Source organism: Stegostoma tigrinum, chromosome 11 (genome assembly GCF_030684315.1).
Source record: "Stegostoma tigrinum isolate sSteTig4 chromosome 11, sSteTig4.hap1, whole genome shotgun sequence".
Classification (NCBI taxonomy): domain Eukaryota; kingdom Metazoa; phylum Chordata; class Chondrichthyes; order Orectolobiformes; family Stegostomatidae; genus Stegostoma; species Stegostoma tigrinum.
Window position 1 is genome coordinate 32,718,060 of NC_081364.1, and position 22,765 is coordinate 32,740,824.

A 22,765-nucleotide genomic window follows, 5' to 3' on the forward strand; every position below is an offset into this window, starting at 1 on the left:
TGCCCCCTAGTTCTAGGATCCCCAATCAGTGGAAATAGTTTGTATTTATCCTTCCTGTCTTTTCCTGTTAATATAGACTCATAGAGCTGTACAGCATGGAAATAGACCCCTAATATCTTGAAGACTTTGATCAGATCACCCTTCTAAATTCTAGAGAAAATAGGACTAATTTGTCTACTCTATTCTCATAATCCCTTAAATCCTGGGATCATTCTAGTAAAACATGTTGTTCTCCAAGGCTGATATGTCCTTCCTAAGGCATGTTGCTCACAATACTCCATGTGGAGTCTTAACAGTGGTTTTGTATAGTTGCAACATAACTTCTGCATCCTTTCTCTCTGTAGAAGTAAAGACACTGCATACCATTAGCATTTTTTTACTACATCCTGCACCCGTTCATGATATTTTAAAGATCTATGTGTCTGAACCTCCTAGTCTTTTTGGACATCAGCTGTATTTAACTTCATTACATCTAGAAAGCACCTGATCTATTGATTTTAAGTCTAAGCTAATAACCTCACACTTGTTTCCACTGAACTCCAGCTGCCACAGTTTTTTCCATTCAGCTAGTCTATCAATATCCCTGTGTAATTTTATGCTATCGTCTACACTATCTGCAATGCCACTTAACTTTTTGTTATCAGCAAATTTGGATACATCTTTCTATGCCATTACTGAAGTAATTAATAAATAATGTGAATAACTGATGCCCTAACACAAATCCTTCTAGGACACCACTGGTCACAGCCTATCAATTTGAGTACCTAACTATTATCCCTACTTTCTATCGCCTGCCACTCAACCAATTTCCCAGCCATGTCAGTAATTTACTCTCAAATATGTGGGCTTCTATGCAAGTTAACAGTTTCTCATGTGGGATTTTATCACATGCCTTCTGGAATTTAACAACATCCACAAACATTCCTTTATCCACTACTATAGTCAACTTTTGAAACAATTCAATTAGGTTTGTCAGGCATGACCTACCTGTCATGAATCCATGCTGGCTCTCTCTGATTAACTGAGAAGTTTCAAGGTGTTCAGTTATCCCAACATTGATTACAGACTCCAACAATCTACTCACCACAGAAATTAGCCTAACAGGTCTGTAATTCCCTGGTTTTTCTCTTTTGTTCTTCTTAAAACGTGGAGTGACATGTTCAAGAGAGGCAACTCCTGTTTCAAGGGAACTCTGAAAGATTATCGTTGGGGCGTCTACAATCTGCTCCCCTGCTTCCTTTAATACTCTTGGAGGGAAACCATTAGGTCCTGGGGAATTGTCACTCTTTAATTCCAATAATTTACTCATCACTGATGTTTTAAGTACACTAATTTTATTCAGCTTTTGTGCCAAAATAGATAATTTCACATTTTCCCACATTATACTCCATTTCTCACCCCTTTGTCCACTCACATAACATATCTAAATCTCTTTGTAGCTTCCTTACATCCTTTCACAACTCAGCCTTGTGTCCTCAGTAACTTTAGCATCAATACCTTCTGTCTCTTCATCTGAGTTACTTTTAAGAAGTTATAAACAATTGAGGTGCTAGCACTAATCCCTGTGACAGAACACTTGCTACATATCGCCATGCTGAAAAAGACTGATTTGTACATACTCTTTGCTTTCTGCTCGTCATTAATGATCTTAAATTGCATAAATGACAGAACTAATACTTCCGAATCTTTGTCAGCTGCATGCTTCAGTTTTGAACATGAATAAAGCTCATTGACATCGACTGACAAGCCGACACCCATGCATAATACATTCCAGTGGGCATACCCTGGTAGTTCATGTGCCTCATGAACTAAATTAAGTGAGGCTATTATTGATTTCATCTGGTGAAGATAGGGAATGTTATCTTTCAAAATCCATGATTTAAAATGATGAAAGAGTCAGATGATCCTGGCTAGATCATAATGGCTCTCCGGGTGAACACCAGCAAGATCCATGACACACAGAGGGATTTCTTAAATGGATTTGTGGCCAATCACTTTGAAACAAATTGAGACAGGACTGTGTGCCATTCCATGGCAAACAATGAAACCTATTAAAATGCTCTTGCTAACAGTAGAAGTGCATGGCATAACATTGGATCCGACCTTTGGCAAAAGAAAGAAACATGAAGAAGAGGACAATGACAATGAACACACCTTAGAGTAATAAAGCATATACTTGTTTCCATGATCTCCTACGTTCCAAATTTAAACTTGCTACCAAAGGTAACCTGGCACATTTTTCAATCATAATGCCGTCAGTAACTGATTTAAAATGATATTAAATGCTGCTGCCATTGGAAAATCAAGGTCAATATATCTTCCCTGTCATACACAGGCCTCATTGTAAATTTTTTGTGGAATTACATGTTAGTTGCTTTAATAGAAATAAAATAGCAACAAATTATAACTTAAGATTCAAAAGGGAAAAGAAAATCCAGAAAACTCCACTGAGAATCTACGAAGAATTTCTGAAAACAAACAAGTATCACTTGTCAGGGCAACCCACAAAGATAAAAAGATGACCCAGTCAATTCACTTCCAAAAATTCTTCGGTTCAAACAAATCCCCCAAACATTTTCCCACTAATTGGCATTTCTAGGTCCAAAATAATGTTTTGAAACAAGGAAATAATTAAATACTTCACAATACCACTGCCAAATGAATCATCTTCTGTGTTTTGTTCAGTTTTACGACAACATCTACCACGTAGTCCACAGGCAAGTTAATTAACCATTTTGTTTGGTTGGTTGCATATAAATCAGAGGTTTACATAATCTACAGAATAAATAAAGTGTTGCTTACGCTCCCATCGAGGCTGCATAGACTCAGTGAATCTTCATCTCTTTTTCTCTGCTTCCGTTTCTTCTATGAAAGTAGAAGAAATCAGGTTAGTAAAACAAGACAAATAAGGAAAGGAAGAACCAGTTATAATCAACATAGTGCCTTTCACGGCTTCAGTATATCCAAAGGCACTTCACAACTAATCAAGCATCTTTAAAGTGTGATCACTGTGTTTAGACAGGAAAATGCAGCAGCCTATGGGAGCACAGCAAGGTCCTAACAAATAATCATGAAGATAAATGACAGGCAGGGCACTGAGAGAATTTGTGCTCAACAGAGAGGGCAACAGGATTTCCTATAGACTGCATCTTCACTGCTTGAATAGCACTAACATGTCAGCTAATATTATTTGCTCAGGTCTATCAATGAGCTTAAGCCCAAAAACCTCAAACGTCTTGGTTCAATGGCACCATTTAAAAACTTGGCTATTACACTTCCTTCCATGAATGACCACATTTCATGTGTAATTGATAGCTGGGGAATGATTGCAATAAGTGAATTTACTGCACTCTGGAACATTTCTAAAGAAAAGTGCATGTAACAATGTTGGTGTACATTTTCCTCAGTGCGTAAAAGTTTAGAAAAAAATTATGTAGCCATCTTTTAAAATGATGACAGTTTAAGAAAAGATTTTCATTCATTTTGCACACAATGAAAAATATACTCCTTATTCAAGTCTCTTGCATGAACTTTGAAAACATTAGCTTGCAATTCAGATTATACAACTACTTAACATATTTAAATTCCTTTGTCTGCTCCTTTCATGGATGCATTAACCAGTTTAAATCAGTCAGTTTAATAATAAGTAAGGCATACTCAGTAATAGGATGCGCAACAAATCAATGCAAAACACTAAGCTGAAGCATTTCAGCTGAAAATATCAAGTAGATGGGGCAGCACAGTGGCTCAGTGGGGTGGGGGGGGGGGCGGCACTGTGGCTCAGTTGGGGCGGCACGGTCTCTCCATGGTTAGTACTGCAGCTTCACAGCACCAGGGACCCGGGTTCGATTCCAGCCTTGGTTAATTGTCTGTGCGGAGTTTGCACATTCTCCCTGTGTCTGCGTGGGTTTCCTCCGGGTGCTCCAGTTTCCTCCCACAGTCCAAAGATGCGCAGGCTAGGTGGATTGGCAATGCTAAATTGCCCATAGTGTTCAGGGGTGTGTGGGTTATAGGGGGAATGGGTCTGGGTGGGATGCTCCAAGGGGCAGTGTGGACTTGTTGGGCTTAAGGGCCTGTTTCCACACTGTAGGGAATCTAATCTAATGATTCAGTTTGGTCTTCCCCAAAATCACAGGTATCAATCTTCAGCAAAATAGAAGTAAAATACTGCAGATGCTCGAAATCTGAAGTAAAAACAGAAAGTGGCTGGAGAAACTCAAGCGATCTGGTAGCATCCATGGATAAAGAAACAAAGTAATGTATTGAATTTCGTATGAATCTTCTTTGAAGAAGAGTCATGCTTAACTTGAAATGTTAATTCGGTTTCTTGCTGCACAGAAGCTGCCAGACCTTCTGAGTTTCTCCAGCAGATTTTGTTTTTATTTCAGTGTTCAGCAGTTTGATTCGCTTCATTGTCATGATTATACACAATGTGGACTACTGTTCTTCAATTGCATTAGCAGATGTAATACCTCAGACTCCTATGAAGCAGTTTCAAAATGGGACCAAAACACTGACTTAAAATGGCTGCAGAGATCTACAATGGATTGGCCAAGTTTCATGAAGCTGATGTGAATTACAGCAAAGACAGTCTGAGCTGAAATTACCATTTTTCCCGAGGGCAATGAAAGTCAGAAAAAGCAGTTAGAAAGATCCCATAGAATAGATATCCTATTCTATTTATACTACTGTAACAATCTTCATATATTGGAGATAGCACCTTTCCTGAAATTATTCAGCCTAAGAAACATACTTCCACTGACATTTTATACTCTGTACAGTTGGGCTACTACTTCATAGAGTTTTCTTTTGACAGGGGAGAGATGGTGGAACCCAACATGGAGAACTGTATCAGTGATAATGGGAACTGCAGATGCTGGAGAATCCAAGATAACAAAGTGTGGAGCTGGATGAACACAGCAGGCCAAGCAGCATCTCAGGAGCACAAAAGCTGACGTTTCGGGCCTAGACCCTTCATCAGAGAGGGGGATAGGGAGCGGGAACTGGAATAAATAGGGAGAGAGGGGCAGGTGGACCGAAGATAGAGAGAAAAGAAGATAGATAGAGAGGAGAGTATAGGTGAGGAGATAGGGAGGGGATAGGTCAGTTCAGGGAAGATGGACAGGTAGCGACTCCCTTGTCCGCTCCACACTCCCCTCCAACCCCACCACACCCGGCACCTTCTCCTGCAACCGCAGGAAGTGCTACACTTGCCCCCACACCTCCACCCTCACCCCATCCCAGGCTCCAAGATGACCTTCCATATCAAGCAGATGTTCACCTGCACATGTGCCAGTGTGGTATATTGTATCCATTGTACCCGGTGTGGCTTCCTTTACATTGGGGAAACCAAGTGGAGGCTTGGGGACCGCTTTGCAGAACATCTCCGCTCGGTTCGCAACAAACAACTGCACCTCCCAGTCGCAAACCATTTCTGCTCCCACTCCCATTCTTTAGATGACATGTCCATCATGGGCCTTCTGCAGTGCCACAATGATGCCACCCGAAGGTTGCAAGAACAGCAACTCATTCCGCTTGGGAACCCTGCAGCCCAATGGTATCAATGTGGACTTCACAAGCTTCAAAATCTCCCCTTCCCCCACTGCATCCCAAAACCAGCCCAGCTCGACCCCTCCCCCCACTGCATCCCAAAACCAGCCCAGCGTGTCTCCGCTTCCCTAACCTGTTCTTCCTCTCACCCATCCCTTCCTGCCACCTCAAGCCGCACCTCCATTTCCTACCTACCACCTCATGTCCATCTTCCCTGGACTGACCTATCCCCTCCCTACCTCCTCACCTATACTCTCTTCTCTACCTATCTTCTTTTCTCTCCATCTTCGGTCCGCATCCCCCTCTCTCCCTATTTATTCCAGTTCCCTCTCCCCATCCCCCTCTCTGATGAAGGGTCTAGGCCCGAAACATCAGCTTTTGTGCTCCTGAGATGCTGCTTGGCTTGCTGTGTTCATCCAGCTCCACACTTTGTTATCATGGATAACTGTACACTGGCTAAGATGTGTGGCTCTCTAAAGAAGCAAAGTATCTGGTTTGACAGCACTGGTTGGAAATGAGCCTTAGAGAACTAAGAAGTTTAAAAGATAATTCTAACACCCAAAATTGTTGAAACCAACTGTGGTCAGAGGTTAAAGCCATTTGTTAAAGGATGTCTAAAAGATTCTAAACAGTACATTGTTCTATTTCCCTTAACATCGTATATGTGAAAGCGTACGGGTCCGAGTGACGTACAAAGGCCATTTACTTAATGTTACAGTATTTTTCTTTGGTTTAGCAGGTGATACTTACAGTAAAAATAGCTATCTGCATTTTGATTAGAGAATGTTACAGCCTTGTGCTAAAACGACTTTGTTGCAATCAATTGAAAGAACTACATGTATTTCATTTGAATTATAAACTGGAAAGTTGAAGTTTGGACTGCTTGGTTGCAAAGAATAAGCCAATTTTTTTTAATAATTCAAAGGAAAATGGAAACTCTGTGGTGCTGTTTCACTGAACCCAGACTTGGTACTTTTCTTGAGACAGAATGGCCCCAGATGCCTTTGGGAAAAAAAGTACTGCCCATCAAAGCTTGTGGATTGGTTGAAGTACAGACAATCACAGAAATAAGGTGGAGCAATTGGAACTCAGACCTCCAAAACATATGCCAGCAATAAAAAGTCACAATAAAAACCGAAAGAACTGCAGCTGCCGTAAATCAGAAACAAAAACCGAAATTGTTGGAAAAGCTCAGCAGATCTGGAGAGAAATCAGAGCTGATGTTTTAGGTCAAATGACTCTTCCTCAGAAAAATCACAATCCTTCTCTCTCTTGCTTTCTCTCCCTCTCTCTCTGTGAATAGAAAAGACTAAAAAAACCCTAAAAGACGCAGCCAAAAATAACAAACTGGTGATTCAAGCCAAGATCTAGATCCAATTAACTGGCTACCAAATTGAGGATCACCGCAAACAGCAGTGTGCTATCATTGCCAAAAACAATATCGAAAGGTGAGAAAGTCACCTTATTTTCTCTTCTGTTTTGGATTTTGATCCACAGAATTTTTGCCTATATTTTCCACCCACGATACTCCGAAAAAAAAATTGCTTGTCTCAACCTTCTTGCTTATCCTATTAGTGTGTTTGAATTTAAAGAAAGTATAGTTTAAGTTAGCATTTTTGTAATTAATCCTCTATTTTAATTAATCCCCTGTTTCTGCCACATTTTTGTTGTATTGTTCATTTATGGAACCTGGAGTTTCTTTTATCATAAATAGTGCTCATAGTCAGGCATTAACCATCCTAGTGATGAAAATGGTCATATTTTGCAATTGTGATGACTCTGAGAATAGTGGGCTTGATTTAGGACACATCATTCCCATCACTGTCATAACATCAATCAAAGGAGGCTGAAGAGAGGTGTGCCAGTCACTCTTTTCTTAACCACCTAATCATAACAAAATTTAATATCAATAAATGACTGAATGCACTGAAAGTAGTAATAGAGACTGTGGATCCTGACAACATCCAAACAAAAATACTGCAGGTTTTTGCTCCAGAACTGGAAGCTCTGATAGCCAAGCTATAGTTCCAGCATAGCTAAATAGTGGCGACAACATGACAATATGGACAATTGCTAAGGAATATCATGTCCATAAAATGCATGGCAAATTGAGTCCGGCAACTCATGCAGCATCAGTCTCCTCTTATGCATTAGATGGTACACATCATTGATATCCAGTGGCATTTACTTTGCAATACCCTGTTTATCATTGCTTTGTTTGAGGCACTTGGCTCCAGACTCATTGTAGCCTTGCTCTAACCATGAATGAAGGAGGCAAATTCTACATTTGAGGTAACAGTGATTGCTCTTTACATCAAGACAGCATTTTACCAAGACATGGCAAAACTGATGTCAATGGGAATCAGGAGAAAAATGCTCCATTATTTGAAGTCATACTTGGCATTAAAAAAAGTGTTTGTGGTTGATGGAGTTCAATCATCCCAGCCCAAGTCACTGCTATAGGAGTTCTTCAATGTCCTGGACCCAATGAACTGCAGCTGCTTATTCAATGACTTCCCTCCATCATAAAGACAGAAATGTGGATATTCACTGATAATTGCACAAGTAACATTTGCAAATCCTCAGGAATTGAAAATTATCTGTTTAGGTCTGGGCACAGAAGAAGTAAACAAATGTTCATGACACACAAGTGGCAAGTTGTAATCACCTCCAACAAGAACATTACCTTCTGAGGTTCAATGGTATGACTGTTGCTGAATCTGCCACCATCAACACCCTGGGAATTAGCATTTATCAGAAACCATCCAAATAAATACTGTGGCTAAAAGAACAGGCCAGGGGCTAATTCACAAGATGACTTCTCAAAGCTGGTCCACCACTTCCAGATACAATTCAGGAGCCTGATGAAATACTCTCAACTAGCCTGTACAAGTGCAGCTCCAACATGCATCTGGGTTATTAAATAACCTTTGACAAGGACCCTGCTTCCCAGTGCTTTGGGAAAGCGGCCAACATAATCAAAGACCTTTCCCACCTGGCATACTCTCTTCTACTGGGCAGAAGACAGAAATGTTTGAAAATGCCATACCAACAGATTTAAGAACAGCTTCTTCTCTGTTGTTCTCAGACTTACGAATGGATGTCTCATCTATTAAGTTGATCTTTCTCTGTAGCTTACCATGGTATTCTACATTCTGCATTCTGTTCTATTACCCTGATGTATTTATGTAAGATAAGCTTTGTCTGGTTAGCAAGCAAAACAATACTTTTCACTGCACCTTGATACATGTGACAATGATAAATCAAATCCATGACAACAGCAAAGGTTAGGGTTGAGGTTTTAAGGAATCAATAGAAAATTGGTTGAAGTAACATGAAAAGCAAAGACTGCCACGTAAAGGATAATCTTTCAGAATGGAGCAAGGTACAAAGTCATGTTCTACAAGGATCAGTGTTGCATTACTGTTACTCAAAATTTGTGTTAATGAGTTGGATTTAGGAACAGGTAAATCAATATCAAAATTTGCAAATGATACTAAACATGATAATACTGGGGAACAACAGATAACACAAGCAACCTCACAGACTTGTAATTGGACAGTAAATGGCAATTGGACTTTAACAGAGATAAATGTGAAATGATGCACCTTCGTAGGACGAGTGGAAACATCTTACAAATAAGAAACCGATTGGGATGTCAGAGAAAAATATTTGAGGAATACTGGTGCACAAACAATTAACAATGACATTGCAGATCAAGAAAGTATTTAAAATTTATATCAAAGTATCAGGGTTTATTTCTAGAAGCATTTCAATCAAAAGTAATAAAATTATGTTAAACCAATATAGAAGCTTGGCCAGAGATAGTAGGAACTGCAGATGCTGGAGATAATGAGATAACAAGGTGTAGAGGTTGGTGAACACAGCAGGCCACGCAGCATCAGAGGAGCAGGAAGGCTGACATTTTGGGCCTAGACCCTTCTTATAGACCTGAAATGTCAACCTTCCTGCACCTCTGATGCTGCTTGGCCTGCTGTGTTCATCCAGTTCTGCACCTTGTTATTTTAGAATCTTGGCCAGGTCACTCTTAGTGTTGTGCACTGTTATGGTCCTCAAAGTATCAAAAGGATATGGCAAGAGATGAAACAGAAGACTCCGACACAAATAATCACTAGCACAATGTGAACAGGATGTTTCTGTTTTGTGTATTCTATATAATTCTACACAAGCTTAATATATTTATTATCTTACTGATAAAATAATGTAACAATATAAATGATATTATAATAATGAACAATATAAATAATAATAATGTAACAATATAAATAATGCTCTTCTGAAGAAGGGTCTCGGCCCAAAACGTCAACTTTTGTGCTCCTAAGATGCTGCTTGGCCTGCCATGTTCATCCAGCTTCACACTTTGTTATCTTGCTTTCTCCAGCATCTGCAGTTCCCATTATCTCTGATAACAATATAAATGTCTGTATTATAATAAAACAAACAGCAGCATAATTTCCACTTTTTGTAGCCGTTGTGTTTATTTTTCCCTTCTGTCTGTTAGTTTCTCAGCTACATAAGTGCAGCATGCACAGGAGTTGGATTTTTCCCATTTTCAGTTAGAGTGTTTTGCCAAGTGATATTCATGGTGCTTCATCCATCATGGCTCAGACAGACCTTTCTTACACAATCTTTCACTCTTGATTGCATTAATATGGAACCAGGCTCCTGTAGAAGTAGAAGCAAATTACTCATTGTTGGAATCTGTACTGAAAACAAAATAATGGTGGAAATCACGGCAGGTTGGGCAGCATCTGTGGGGATGGTTGAAGTGTCATCTATATTTGTTAGCCTGCTGTCTCTCCATGGATGCTGCCTGAGCCTCTGTGATTTCCAGTGCTTCTTTTTTCAGTCTTGGAAAGGCAGTCCTGCCCACTGCTGGGACCAGATGGTGTTCATGCTGCTGACACCATGGTCAAAGCCTGGCCACACACCGTTTCTGATACTGAAAGCCAGGAACGACCCTCACACTATGGTGCTCAAGCCTCTACTTTCAGGACATGGATCAGAGGAAAGGAAAGCTCATTCCCTATAAGTTTTGGTAGATGGAATAGTGAAGAGGAAGGTAGTACCTTTTCCAGCTGACTGCCCCAGGAAGCAATGCTGCCCGACCAAGATGGTCTGGACATAAATCACAGACTGTATCAGTGTTTTCCTGTAGGTGAAGCAGGATGCCCAGCAGTGCATGAAGGAGGTCAATGATCTTCTGTGCTCTGCAAGGGTAAGTGCCATCACCATCTTTCTGCTACTTCATGTTCACAGGGCGACCACTCACTCCAACCCAGTCAATGCAAACTCACCACACCAAGGATCATGGATGACAGCTCTCACAGTTTACATACATTATGTTCACTTAACATCTCTCACCCATCTCATCCTCCCAAGCTACTTACCATTCCAAACTTCTGAACTTCCTATTCACCCACTAGGGATATCTCACCACATCGCTAGCTCAGGCATTACCACTAACTACTCTTCAAATCACTTCCATCACACTTGCTTTCCTTATTGCCGGGTAAACAAGCTCACTGCCAACACCCTGGCTAACCTACATGTAATGGCCAGATTGGTTTCACTTGACCTACAGGACTTACCATGACCCAACCCATGGACTGACTCAATCTCTGGTATAGCCAAGTGCTTAGTTTACCGTGAATGACTCCCAGACTGGAATCAGGTCAGCTCCTTGGCTGATTGCAGCAGTACCCCCTGACTGAGTAAGAGCTGCTCCCCTTTTACTTTCATAGGCAACCATTTGCTTGAAGCATGTGCAGTGTGCTTTGTCATGTGCAGTAGGTATGACACTGACACAGCACAAAGCCATACAGCAACATGTCCATCCCATTGACATTTCAGTGCTCCCAATTCCTGTCTCTCCCTCTGCACTAACAGGCAATGCAAGCTGCAGCACCTAGCAGTCTGAAACGAGTGCCAAAGATCCTGTGCACTAAGAAAGCAATTGAGTCACAAAGAGGTTGGAAGCCCATAAGTCAGTGGGTATTTGCGAAGTTAGTAATCAAAGTAGACAGAAGCTGGAAGCCTCCAAGTTAGTGCAAAGTGAATGGACTCTAAGCATCATAAGATGCAACTTGTGTAGCCACATGACATGTGTCTCTCTGCACAAAATGTCTTGGGAAAGAATGTATGTCATTGGTGACCCTGAATTTCAATGTAAAGTGTTGAACAGCTGAAGTAGTGTGAGTCTTGGTCTGAAAGCAGGCATGAAGATGTGGTGAGGCTGGTGATTTTCCAATTCCGATTTGCATGGATGAAGGGCTTAGGAGGATTCAAGCCATGAACATGCAGCGATGCTGGTATTAAGAAGTTAATTGATAGTGGCCAGGACAAGCACTTAGAAACTTGCACCCACCACTTACCCATCCTGTCTTAAACATCAGGAATTTATGCCTTCCAGTTTCTCAGAGAAAGAGAGTAGAATTGGAAATTGTGTATAAATAATGAGACTTAGGCGTTAATTAAGAAATAAAAGTAGTTGCCACTCAATAGCGAGATTCTGAAGTTATTGATTAAGACTTAAAGAGAAAATTGGGAAGTTTTCTTAATTTCAAGAGTCTGATATTTCTCACTTCCATTTTCTTAATTTTGATTTGATTTGGTTTATTTATTGTCACGTGTATCATGCTACAACATACAGTGAAAAGTACTGTATTACATCATCACTCTGGCACCATCTCAAAACAATGAAAAATAAACCAAGACATAGAATATAAAGGCTGAAAAATGAAGAAATAAAGAAAAAGTGTCCAACTTTACAGTCCGTCATGTTAGGTGCATCGTGGGCTATGGCTGTGGTTGGCCATGCATGATTCACCTTTGCCATGCTGCTGGAACACAAGTTGCCACTCTTCAGTGTCATCTTGCCTCCAAAGACACCCTTGCCATTATGATCCCTCACTGGACCTCACCAATGTAGATGCAATCAATGTTGACAGGCACTGCACCCGTCCAAATTTGACTCCAATGTTCTTGCCATTACACAGTCCACACCAGGGAGAGGAAAATTCTACCGAAAGTCTTGTTGTTTAAATATTCACCACTGAAATCTGATATAGTCCTGTAAAATCATGTGACCTTGTGGTCTAGATTTCTCTCAGTAACTGATACTACTTGCTTTTGCATGTCATGTTTTATCTAAACTGGAAAACTATTTCTTTGTACAAGAAAACATGTTTCTGAGATCCTTAACAGTCAACTCAGAAATTTTTTCTAGTGAATCCAGTCATGGCATAATTTAAGTAGAAATGTTATTATCTAGGAACATGGTGGCACTGCAAGATGAGTTACACGATGACATTGTCATTCAATTTCCAACCTCTTGTTTGATAGTCAGCAGAAGACTAGAAACCGGATGGCCATTGTCTTGACCACAGAATGGAATAAAAATGGAAAAAATGAAAACAGAATAAGGTGAGCAGGGTCAAAGTTTGTTAATGACTAAATTCAAAACAGCAGTCACATGACAACTATATTCCAGAATTAAACAGACAATTTACTGATAACATTTCATGTATGGGAAATGATTGATAACAATCTCTACACAACATGTGAACAGAATCTAGTCTTAACTGACAACTCTCAGCCATTTCAGATAGATAAAGCAGTAGTGGTATATCTAGCTTGAAATAGAAACAATTGCAACCAGATTCCATTAATTCTAAGGTAGAAAAGCAGCACCAGTCGCAATGTAACATAGTGAGACAGCGAGGCTGGAACAGTCCCTATCATTCCTTAAGTAAACAAAATATTTCTGACAGAAGTGTTCATACAGCTTATATTGTAATCTCCATTTACAATTACCGGAACACATTTCTAAAAGTTTACAGAAAAGATCAATGATGACCTCCATTTTGCAAGTAATTTTACTTGCTGAAGATTGAACAACATAATGAACTTTCAAATGTCTCTGAACACTGAAAACCAGTCACATTGCAATTCAACAGAATCGCTTTTCCTCAATCGTTTTAATAGTAAATGTAGCGAGCAGGGAACTTATATGGAGGTTAATAAAATACAATTAATAACCAATTGTACCAATAAACTTGGTAATGCTTTTACTCACTGGAGATTAACACATTATTAAAAATTTATCATTTCTGCTCCATTTTCAACTACATTTTTCTGCAGGAAATATCAAAAAGCTAACAAAGTGTAAAGCTGGATGAACACAGCAGGCCAAACAGCATCTTAGGAGCACAAAAGCTGATGTTTCGGGCCTAGACCCTTCATCAGAGAGCGGGATGGGGAGAGGGAACTGGAATAAATAGGGAGAGAGAGGGAGGCGGACCGAAGATGGAGAGAAAAGAAGATAGGTGGAGAGTAGAGTATAGGTGGGGAGGTAGGGAGGGGATAGGTCAGTCCGGGGAAGACGGACAGGTCCAGGAGGCGGGATGAGGTTAGTAGGTAGGAAATGGAGGTGTGGCTTGAGGTGGGAGGAAGGGATGGGTGAGAGGAAGAACAGGTTAGGGAAGCGGAGACAGGCTGGACTGGTTTCGGGATGCAGTGGCGGGAGGGGACGAGCTGGGCTAGTTTTCCAGCCCAGTTCGTCCCCTCCCCCCACTGCATCCCAAAACCAGCCCAGCCAGTCTCCGCTTCCCTAACCTGTTCTTTCTCTCACCCATCCCTTCCTCCCAACAAATCCCGCACCTCGATTTCGTACCTACTACCTCATCCCGCCTCCTTGACCTGTCCGTCTTCCCCGGACTGACCTATCCCCTCCCTACCTCCCCACCTATACTCTCCTCTCCATCTATCTTCTTTTCTCTCTATCTTCGGTCCGCCTCCCCCTCTCTCCCTATTTATTCCAGAACCTTCTCCCCATCCCCTTCTCTGATGAAGGGTCTAGGCCCAAAACGTCAGCTTTTGTGCTCCTGAGATGCTGCTTGGCCTGATGTGTTCATCCAGCTCCACACTGTGTTATCTTGGATTCTTCAGCATCTGCAGTCCCCATTATCACCAATATCAAAAAGCTGTTTGGTTACAAGCTCAAAAATACCTAAAATTGTATGTACATTAAAACGGAAATTGTTAAGGATGTTAAGGGTGTCCAGAGATGAGTTTATATAATACATATACCATACCCAGTGAAATTCTTTTACATGGCCAGCACATATAACTTTACAAACATTGCAAAGTAGTTTTCTCTTTGCATTGTTGCTATCTTGTTACATTGCATCCATCTTAAGAGAAACATATCTGCACTGCAGATGCTGGAAATGTGAAATGAAAAGACAATTACTGGAGAAACTCAGCAGGTCTGGCAGTATCTGTGATAAGAGAAACAAAGTCAGTGTTCCTTGTTAAATATGACTCTTCTACAGAACTCCAGTTGTCCAGATCTGTAGAAGAGTTTATTCCTGATTTGAAATGTTAATGTTGTTTCTCTTTCAACAAATGCTGCCAGACCTGCTGAGTTTCTCCAGCATTTTCTCTTTTAGTTAAATGGGCCTTACTGAGAAGTACCAAACTCTGAGGAACCATTTCGGCCATATACACGGTTGTTTCAATTCTAGAATGTACCCATTGTACTTGGTTTCTCTTGTACAGGTGAAGAAACACTTATGAACTGATCTCACAGCAGAGATGAAATTTTAACTTCTATTGGTCGAACATTCCCAAGCATCTTGCCAACTTGGCCAAGAAATTCTTCAACAGTGCTTTTCCTACTGAAGGCAAATCTATTAATATCTTGGTTCCGCAATTCTTTTTCAATACCTCATGCTAGTAACCTTGTTTAAGCCTTACAAGTCCCATCAGAAGAGAGTTTTCTGTGCTTATCCACCTCTGTGATAGGCCTCCTTGTCCTCTGTCTGACTCTTCTATGTACAGCCCCAATTCTCTCCAGCTTTTTAATTTTTGCTCTTTAGCAGCATTTATTAACTCATCTGCTAATTTTTTTTCATAGCTATTAAGAGTTCTTGATCACATGGTGGCTTTCTTAATATGTACTATATTCCTTGACCGTATTGAGCTATACCTTCTGTTTTGCCTGCTATGTTTTTCTGGACTGTCAATATTTGATGTTCTACTTCCATTAAAAGGATTTTGTTCCATAATTTGCGATCTCTATTGTTCTCTCTCAGAGCCTATGCCTCAGGGTATACTAAATTTTTAGTCATTACCGTTTTTCTACTTCATGTTCCCAATTTGTGGATGTGACCTCCTGCTCCTCATCTTGTACATTCAACCAGTTGTTATATTTTTCCAGGGCCTTCCCTGCTCTACTTATAATGGTTGCATTTCTTTGTTGATGAACCTGGTAAACATTTGACACCGATACCCACTTTTGGTTGTAGTTCTTTGGGATTAATGACCTCATTTTGATCATCAGAACCTCCTGTCCATTATCAGACAAACTCTCCATTGTGATGATCTGATCCTCAACACTATGTAACATATGGTTAGGAGAAGTGCCTGGTTCTTTCTGCTTTCAAAAACACTTATAGAAACTGCAAATTGGTAATCCACAAAATTATTACTTTTCTGTCTCTACCAATAAACCTTCCCAGGCTTCCTTACTCTTTATGCCCTCCTCATTTATAATAAGCTGTCTTCCTGTTTGAAACTAATTTACAATGACCTTACCTAACGTTCCAAGGCTCATTAAATTATTTCCAAGACGTCAGCTTTAATGAAAGCCTTTCTGGCTTCGTGCAATGGCTTTAAATGTTCTGAAAAAAGTGGAGTTAATCATAATTTCTTCTCGAGCTGAGGGATGATAATTTATTCATGGTGGAACTTTAGGATTTCTGCCAAAAACTAACCAATCTGGATGAGATCCTCAAATATCTGCTCCAGCTACTTAGTAGTGACAGGCTCATGCTAATGCAGCCAATCACTTAGTGTTTGGCTGATCTGCCAAAGTTTGATGTATTACATACGCACCGTATTGTTAAAATGGCTTTCTGGTCCTGCATTCTTAACTATTGTATTAATATTCATACAAAAGTCTCCAAAATCATCACTGGCAAACTCCTACAATTATCAGTGTGAAACTTGGCCATTGATCCAAGTCCAGTCCCCATCCACTTTTACTTTATCCATAACTATTTTCTTACCTTTCTTCACTGACAAAATATGGTTATCAAATCTGCAAACGTAAAATGACAGTTTTTTTTTCTGTATTCCACACTTTTAAATCCATAACCACAACCTTGTTGAAATCTCTTGCTCAGCGTGGATTTACTATGCTGTGACAATGTCCTTGAATATTTCTTACATATCTCGCATCTATCATTAATGTCTTCGATAAATTTATTGCATTCTTTTTCCATTGTTCTTGCAATTTTTATTACCATTTTACTCTTTTCGGCAATTTGCTTATCCATCAGCTGAATTTTACTTACTTTTAGGTTGAAATGCTGGTTGGCCAATCATATAATTCTTGAATCAGATTCTGAATTATGGTTCACATATTATAAATTTCAACAACATTGATTATTTTCTCCCCATATTAATATATATGTATATATTCTCACCCAATTAAACCTTAACATATATCCATTAAAAAAGACATGATCCACTATCACTAGAATCCTTACATACAGATGAGGAAGGACACCACTTTGATTGGGACAACACATCCATCCTAGGACAACCCAGCAGAGACATGCACGAGAATTCCTAGAAGCATGGCATTCCAACCGGAAGGCCATCAACAAACATATTGATTTGGAGCCCATCTACCATCCTCTGAGAAAAAGAACAGGAAATGACATCACCAACCCAGGAAATGACATCACTAACCCAAGGAAACCTAAACCGATAAATAGAAAGCGGGGCATAATACCAGCGCTTCACCGGAGGCTCACTGATGATGTTACCTAGAATGGTGACGAAACATCTGAAAACTACCCTTGCAGCTCAGTGAGCAAACTCAATTTCAGATCCATTAAATCTTCCCCAGTTCTATTTTGTGGCAGTCATCCCTTCAGACCTTGCTAGATGATAACACCCCATAGTCTTTCATGTTATCTTCACTGCTCGTGAGTCACAGAATTTTTGTAAGCCTAGAGTCCTCTTGGGCCCTGAACTGAGCTACTGACCATATGTTTTCTCCATCATAAATGCCATCTGCTTCCAGGTCGATAACACCAACCAGCTTCATCCTGTTCAGCACTGCTGAAACATTCAGTAGTGCTTTGCTACTTCATGGCCCAGAACTCCATGATTGTTATGTTCTTCCAGTCAGCTTCTCAACTGTTATACTTCATAAACATGAACCCATCCTTTCTTGCAAATAGTCTAACCTACACCAAGACTCAGACAGTTATCATCGCGGTGCTTTCTAACCCACACTAGTTAACACTTAGATTTTAAAACTTTCGTCCTTTCATTTTGATAATTCCATGATCTCCTGCTTCTCTAGTTCTGTAATTTCATCAACCCCAAAAGTCCTCCAAGGACTCGGTTTCTCCAATTCTGGCTGCCTCTGCATTTTTAACTTCCTTTGTATGATAAAAGGTGGGTTTATAATTTTGTCAAGAACCAAACTGAACACAATAAGTACAAAAGAGAAACCGAAAGAACTGCGGATGCTATAAATCAGGAACAAAAACAAAGTTGCCTGAAAAGCTCTGCAGGTCTGGCAGAATCTGTGAAGGAAAAAAAACAATTAACGTTTTGGGTCCAGTTCTGAGGAAGTGTCACCAAACCTGAAATATTAACTTTTTTTTCCCTTCACAGATGCTGCCAGACTTGTTGAGCTTTTTCAGCAACTTTGTTTTTGTAAGTACAAAAGAGACCTGTGAAAGGTAGCGAGGTGGAATTACTATAAGTTATTTATGAGGAGATTCTAAATCATTTTATAAACAATGATGTGATAAAAATATAGAAGAATGGGTCAATGGCAGGCAAGGAGATCTCCTTATGGAGGTATATGAGCTACTTAATGAATATCTTGCTTGTTTTGTCCCAAAAGGAGAGATGTAGAAAGGAGATCGTAAAGAAACTTACTCGGATAAAAATAGACAAAGAGAAGCTATTTGAGATTGGGAGTCCTAAAGTAGAAGTCACCAGGTCGGAATGGATTGTTTTCTGGATTACTAAGGGAAGTAAGCGTAGAAACTGTTGGCAATCTATTCCAAACATTCAACTGAGATAACAAGGTGTAGAGCTGGATGAACACAGCGGCCAAGCAGCATCAGAGGAGCAGGAAAGCTGACATTTCAGGTCTGGATGCTTCTTCAGAAAGTTTTTTCTTTCTGAAGAAGGGTCTAGGCCTGAAACATCAGCTTTCCTGCTCTTCTGATGCTGCTTGGCCTGTTGTGTTCATCCAACTCTACACCTCTTTATCTCAGATTCTCCAGCATCTGCAGTTCCTACTATCTCCCAAACTTTCAACTGCTGTTTCATATGGAGTTGGTACCAGAGTCTGGATGAATTCAAATACTACTGTGATGGCATAAAGCACTGTTCAATTAAGACAGTCAGAAAATCTGGGTTAATAATGAAAGCCAGTGTGATTTCTTAAGGCAAATTATTTGTAATTAACTTGATCACATTCTTTGAATAAAGTAACCAAGGGGGAGGATGATGGTAATGCACAAAACCAATAATTTCACTTTAACATTAATAAAACACTAATTAGATCCCAGATGACATTAGTTACAGATTCTACGACCAGATTGTATGAATGAGTGTGAAAGAGATTTGCATGGAATGGTACAAAGGACTCCAGGTGCATGGAGAGAATGAAGAAATTAGAGTACTAAAGTGAGATTTGAAACAGACATTCAAAAACTTGCTTATGTTTAATAGAATTAATATGTAGTTTCCCATGGCAGGTAGATACATAAAGGAAAAGGCTTTAAGATAACTGGTAAAAGATTATTGTGATTGCAATGAGGTCAGCCAGGTGGATCTCATAGAATATGAGCTCCCTGTTTGAGTCTGTTAATCTGAGCCAATCAGGGAGCCTTGGCTGACAGATTAAAACAAGACTGTCAGAAGTTCTGTTCACTCAGAGCTGGCTTTAGAATGCAGCAAAATGTGATGGCGGAAAGAAATTGGGTAAATACTTGAAGGAATAAAATATTTCTGGGTAAGGGGCTAAGAGCTGGAGTATGGCGTTAATTGGATAGCTGTTTCAAAAAGCCAGCAGAATCATGCTGGCAAAATGGCCTCTTTCTTTGCTCTCCATTCTATAGCTCTATGCCCTGTACCCAATTAGAATATTTTGAGACTGCTCAAACATACTTCATTGTGGTCGTACAACATAGTCCATTAGTCTGAGCTGAATTTGAACCTAAGACGCACAGGTAAAAGGTCACAATGTTAATTAAGTGTATGATAAAGACCTTCTGTGAATTGTTATTGGAATATGTAATCCAGTTGCACTACAAAAACACCACACTTGTGTTTATTTCTCTCATTTTGCAAATTTGATTCTGAGGTCATATAACTTCCATAATTAACAATTGGTCAGTTGCTATGGCTCTGAATTTGACGGGTTGGAATGCATCATCTTTGGAATTAATGTACATTAGTAATTTGGGTTCAACAACTAAAATCATATTTTACATATTTTCCTCATTAGTAAAATCCCTGTCTTCCTTACCAATTGATTAGATAAAATGTTCATAATTGTCTCCAATGCATGATCATGTCAAACCATGTTACTATTTCCTTTATGCCTTACTGACTTTTAGATTCATGATTAAATCAGTGAAATGGAGTTCCTTGTGAGAACCATGTTCTTCATAAAGTGGCATGGCCTCCCACCACAACTATTCCAAAGGAACAACAGTTTGTTGAAACTGCAACATCACAAAGTTAAAGGTGAAGGGTTCTTCTACCCTGAACACACCCTATATCTCTCTGCCCAGAACACACTCTACATCAAATGCATGAGGCGCCATAATTACTTTAGATTTCAGTACATTAGCCAAATAATTTGTAGAATCTTTGCAACAGAGAGTTTGTTCCAGATCTTCTGGTCTCCTGATAGTTAGAGGACAGACAGAAACAACTTTTTCTGAGGAAGGGTCACCGGACCTGAAACATTAACTCTGATATTTTGTTCACAGGTGCTGCCAGACCCGCAGAACTTTCCAGGAGCTTCGGTTTGTGTTCCTGATTTACAGCATCCACAGTTCTTTCGGGTTTTATTAGAGGACAGACATACCCTGACAGATGTGCTCTGGGACTCCTTGAAAGTCCCGCTGCATTGGCCATGTAGAATTTACTGAAGCTCAAACTTCTGACGGGGCATCACCCAACCCTCTGAAAAGGTCCTCAATCCTTTGGAGCCTTTGGGGGTTTCAACATACTTACTAAAATATTTAGCTAGGAAAGGTAACAGTTGAAATGTGCAGTTGAAAATCTGCTAGATGTGATAATCCTCCAACACTTCCGCCATCTACAATCCGACTCCACCACCAAAGACATTTTTCCATCCCCATCCTTGTCTGCCTTCCGGAGAGACCACTCTCTCCGCGACTCCCTTGTCTGCGCCACACTCCCCTCCATCTCCACCACACCCGGCACCTTCCCCTGCAACCGCAGGAAGTGCTACACTTGCCCCCACACCTCCTCCCTCACCCCCATCCCAGGCCCCAAGATGACTTTCCACATCAAGCAGATGTTCAACTGCACATCCGCCAATGTGATATACTGCATCTGCCGTTCCTGTTGTGGCTTCCTCTACATTGGGGAAACCAAGCGGAGGCTTGGGGACCGCTTTGCAGAACACCTACGCTTGGTTCACAATAAACAACTGCACCTCCCAGTCGCGAACCATTTTAACTCCCCCTCCCATTCCTTAGACGACATGTACATCCTGGGCCTCCTGCAGTGCCGTAATGATGCCACCCGAAGGTTGCAGAAACAGCAACTCATATTTCGCTTGGGAACCCTGCAGCCAAATGGTATCAATGTGGATTTCACCAGCTTCAAAATCTCCCCTCCCCCCACTCAATCCAAAACCAACCCAGCTCGTCCCCACCTACCTAACCTGTTCTTCCTCTCACCTATCCCCTCCTCCAACCTCAAGCCGCACCTGCATTTCCTACCTAATGACCTCATCCCGCCCTCTTGACCAGTCCATCCTCCACGGACTGACCTACCTCTCCCCACCTTCCCACCTATACTGTCCTCTCCACCTATCTTCTCCTCTATCCATCTTCGGTCCGCCTCCCCCCTCTCCCTATTTATTTCAGAACACTCTCCCCATCCCCCTTTTCTGATGGAGGGTCTAGGCCCAAAACGCCAGCTTTTGTGCTCCTAAGATGCTGTTTGGCCTGCTGTGTTCATCCAGCTCCACACCTTGTTATCTTGGATTCTCCAGCATCTGCAGTTCCCATTATCTCTGATCACAAAGATTCATTGCATGTTTGCTTGGGATCTAACACCATAGGGAAGAAGTGCCGTTAGGCAAGATCAGAGAAATCTGTGATTCAAAGAATTTTTCCCAGCTTCTCAATACTTGTGATTTTTTGCTGATAAAAGAAAATTTGATCAATATTAATTAGCAGTCAGAGTCATGAATGATGTGGGACTGCATTTATGCAGAGTGTCTCATTCCTGATTCTGAACACAAACCATAAGCTGATGCCTGTGATGATAACAAGCTGTCAATACATTGATGACAGAATCTGGTTTTATTAAAAGGTGGGTGCTGACTCCCAGCCCTATATGATTATACAGAAGAGGCTACAAATCCAAGAATTTAAAAAGGAGAATTTAATTAAACTTCCCCTTCCAACTCAAGTCAAACCAAAATAAAATCACAATGTTGCATTGCAGTTCTCATATTAGCAAGGAGGCATGAGAAAGGTGGGTGCAGTAATCTGTTGGAGATGTGCATGTTAGAAGAGAATTCATTTTTGAGATAGTAATATTTAAACACAAAGCATAATAGATTAGATTAGATTCCCTACAGTGTGGAAACAGGCCCTTTGGCCCAACAAGTCCACACCGCCTCTTGAAGCATCCCACCCAGGTTCATCCCCCTATAACCCACACACCCCTGAGCACTACAGGCAATTTAGTATGGCCGATCCACCTAGCCTGCACATCTTTGTATTGTGGGAAGAAACCGGAGCACCCGGAGGAAACCCAGGCAGATACAGGGAGAATGTGCAAACTCCACACAGACAGTCGCCCGAGGCTGAAATCGATCCCGGGTCCCTGGCGCTGTGAGGCTGCAGTGCTAATCACTGAGCCATCATGCTGCCCTTCT

General features: G+C 40.7%; 1 protein-coding gene across 4 annotated transcripts in view; it reads right to left on the reverse strand.

Moving 5' to 3' along the window:
- Positions 1-22,765, reverse strand: part of arhgef3 (Rho guanine nucleotide exchange factor (GEF) 3) — a 310,123-nt gene that overhangs the window by 119,851 nt on the left and 167,507 nt on the right. For all 4 annotated transcript variants that reach the window (XM_048547753.2, XM_048547754.2, XM_059649896.1 and 1 more), the window contains one exon: positions 2,803-2,865. In XM_048547753.2, coding sequence (XP_048403710.1) covers positions 2,803-2,865 — 63 coding nt within the window. The remainder of the gene's footprint in view (positions 1-2,802; positions 2,866-22,765) is intronic.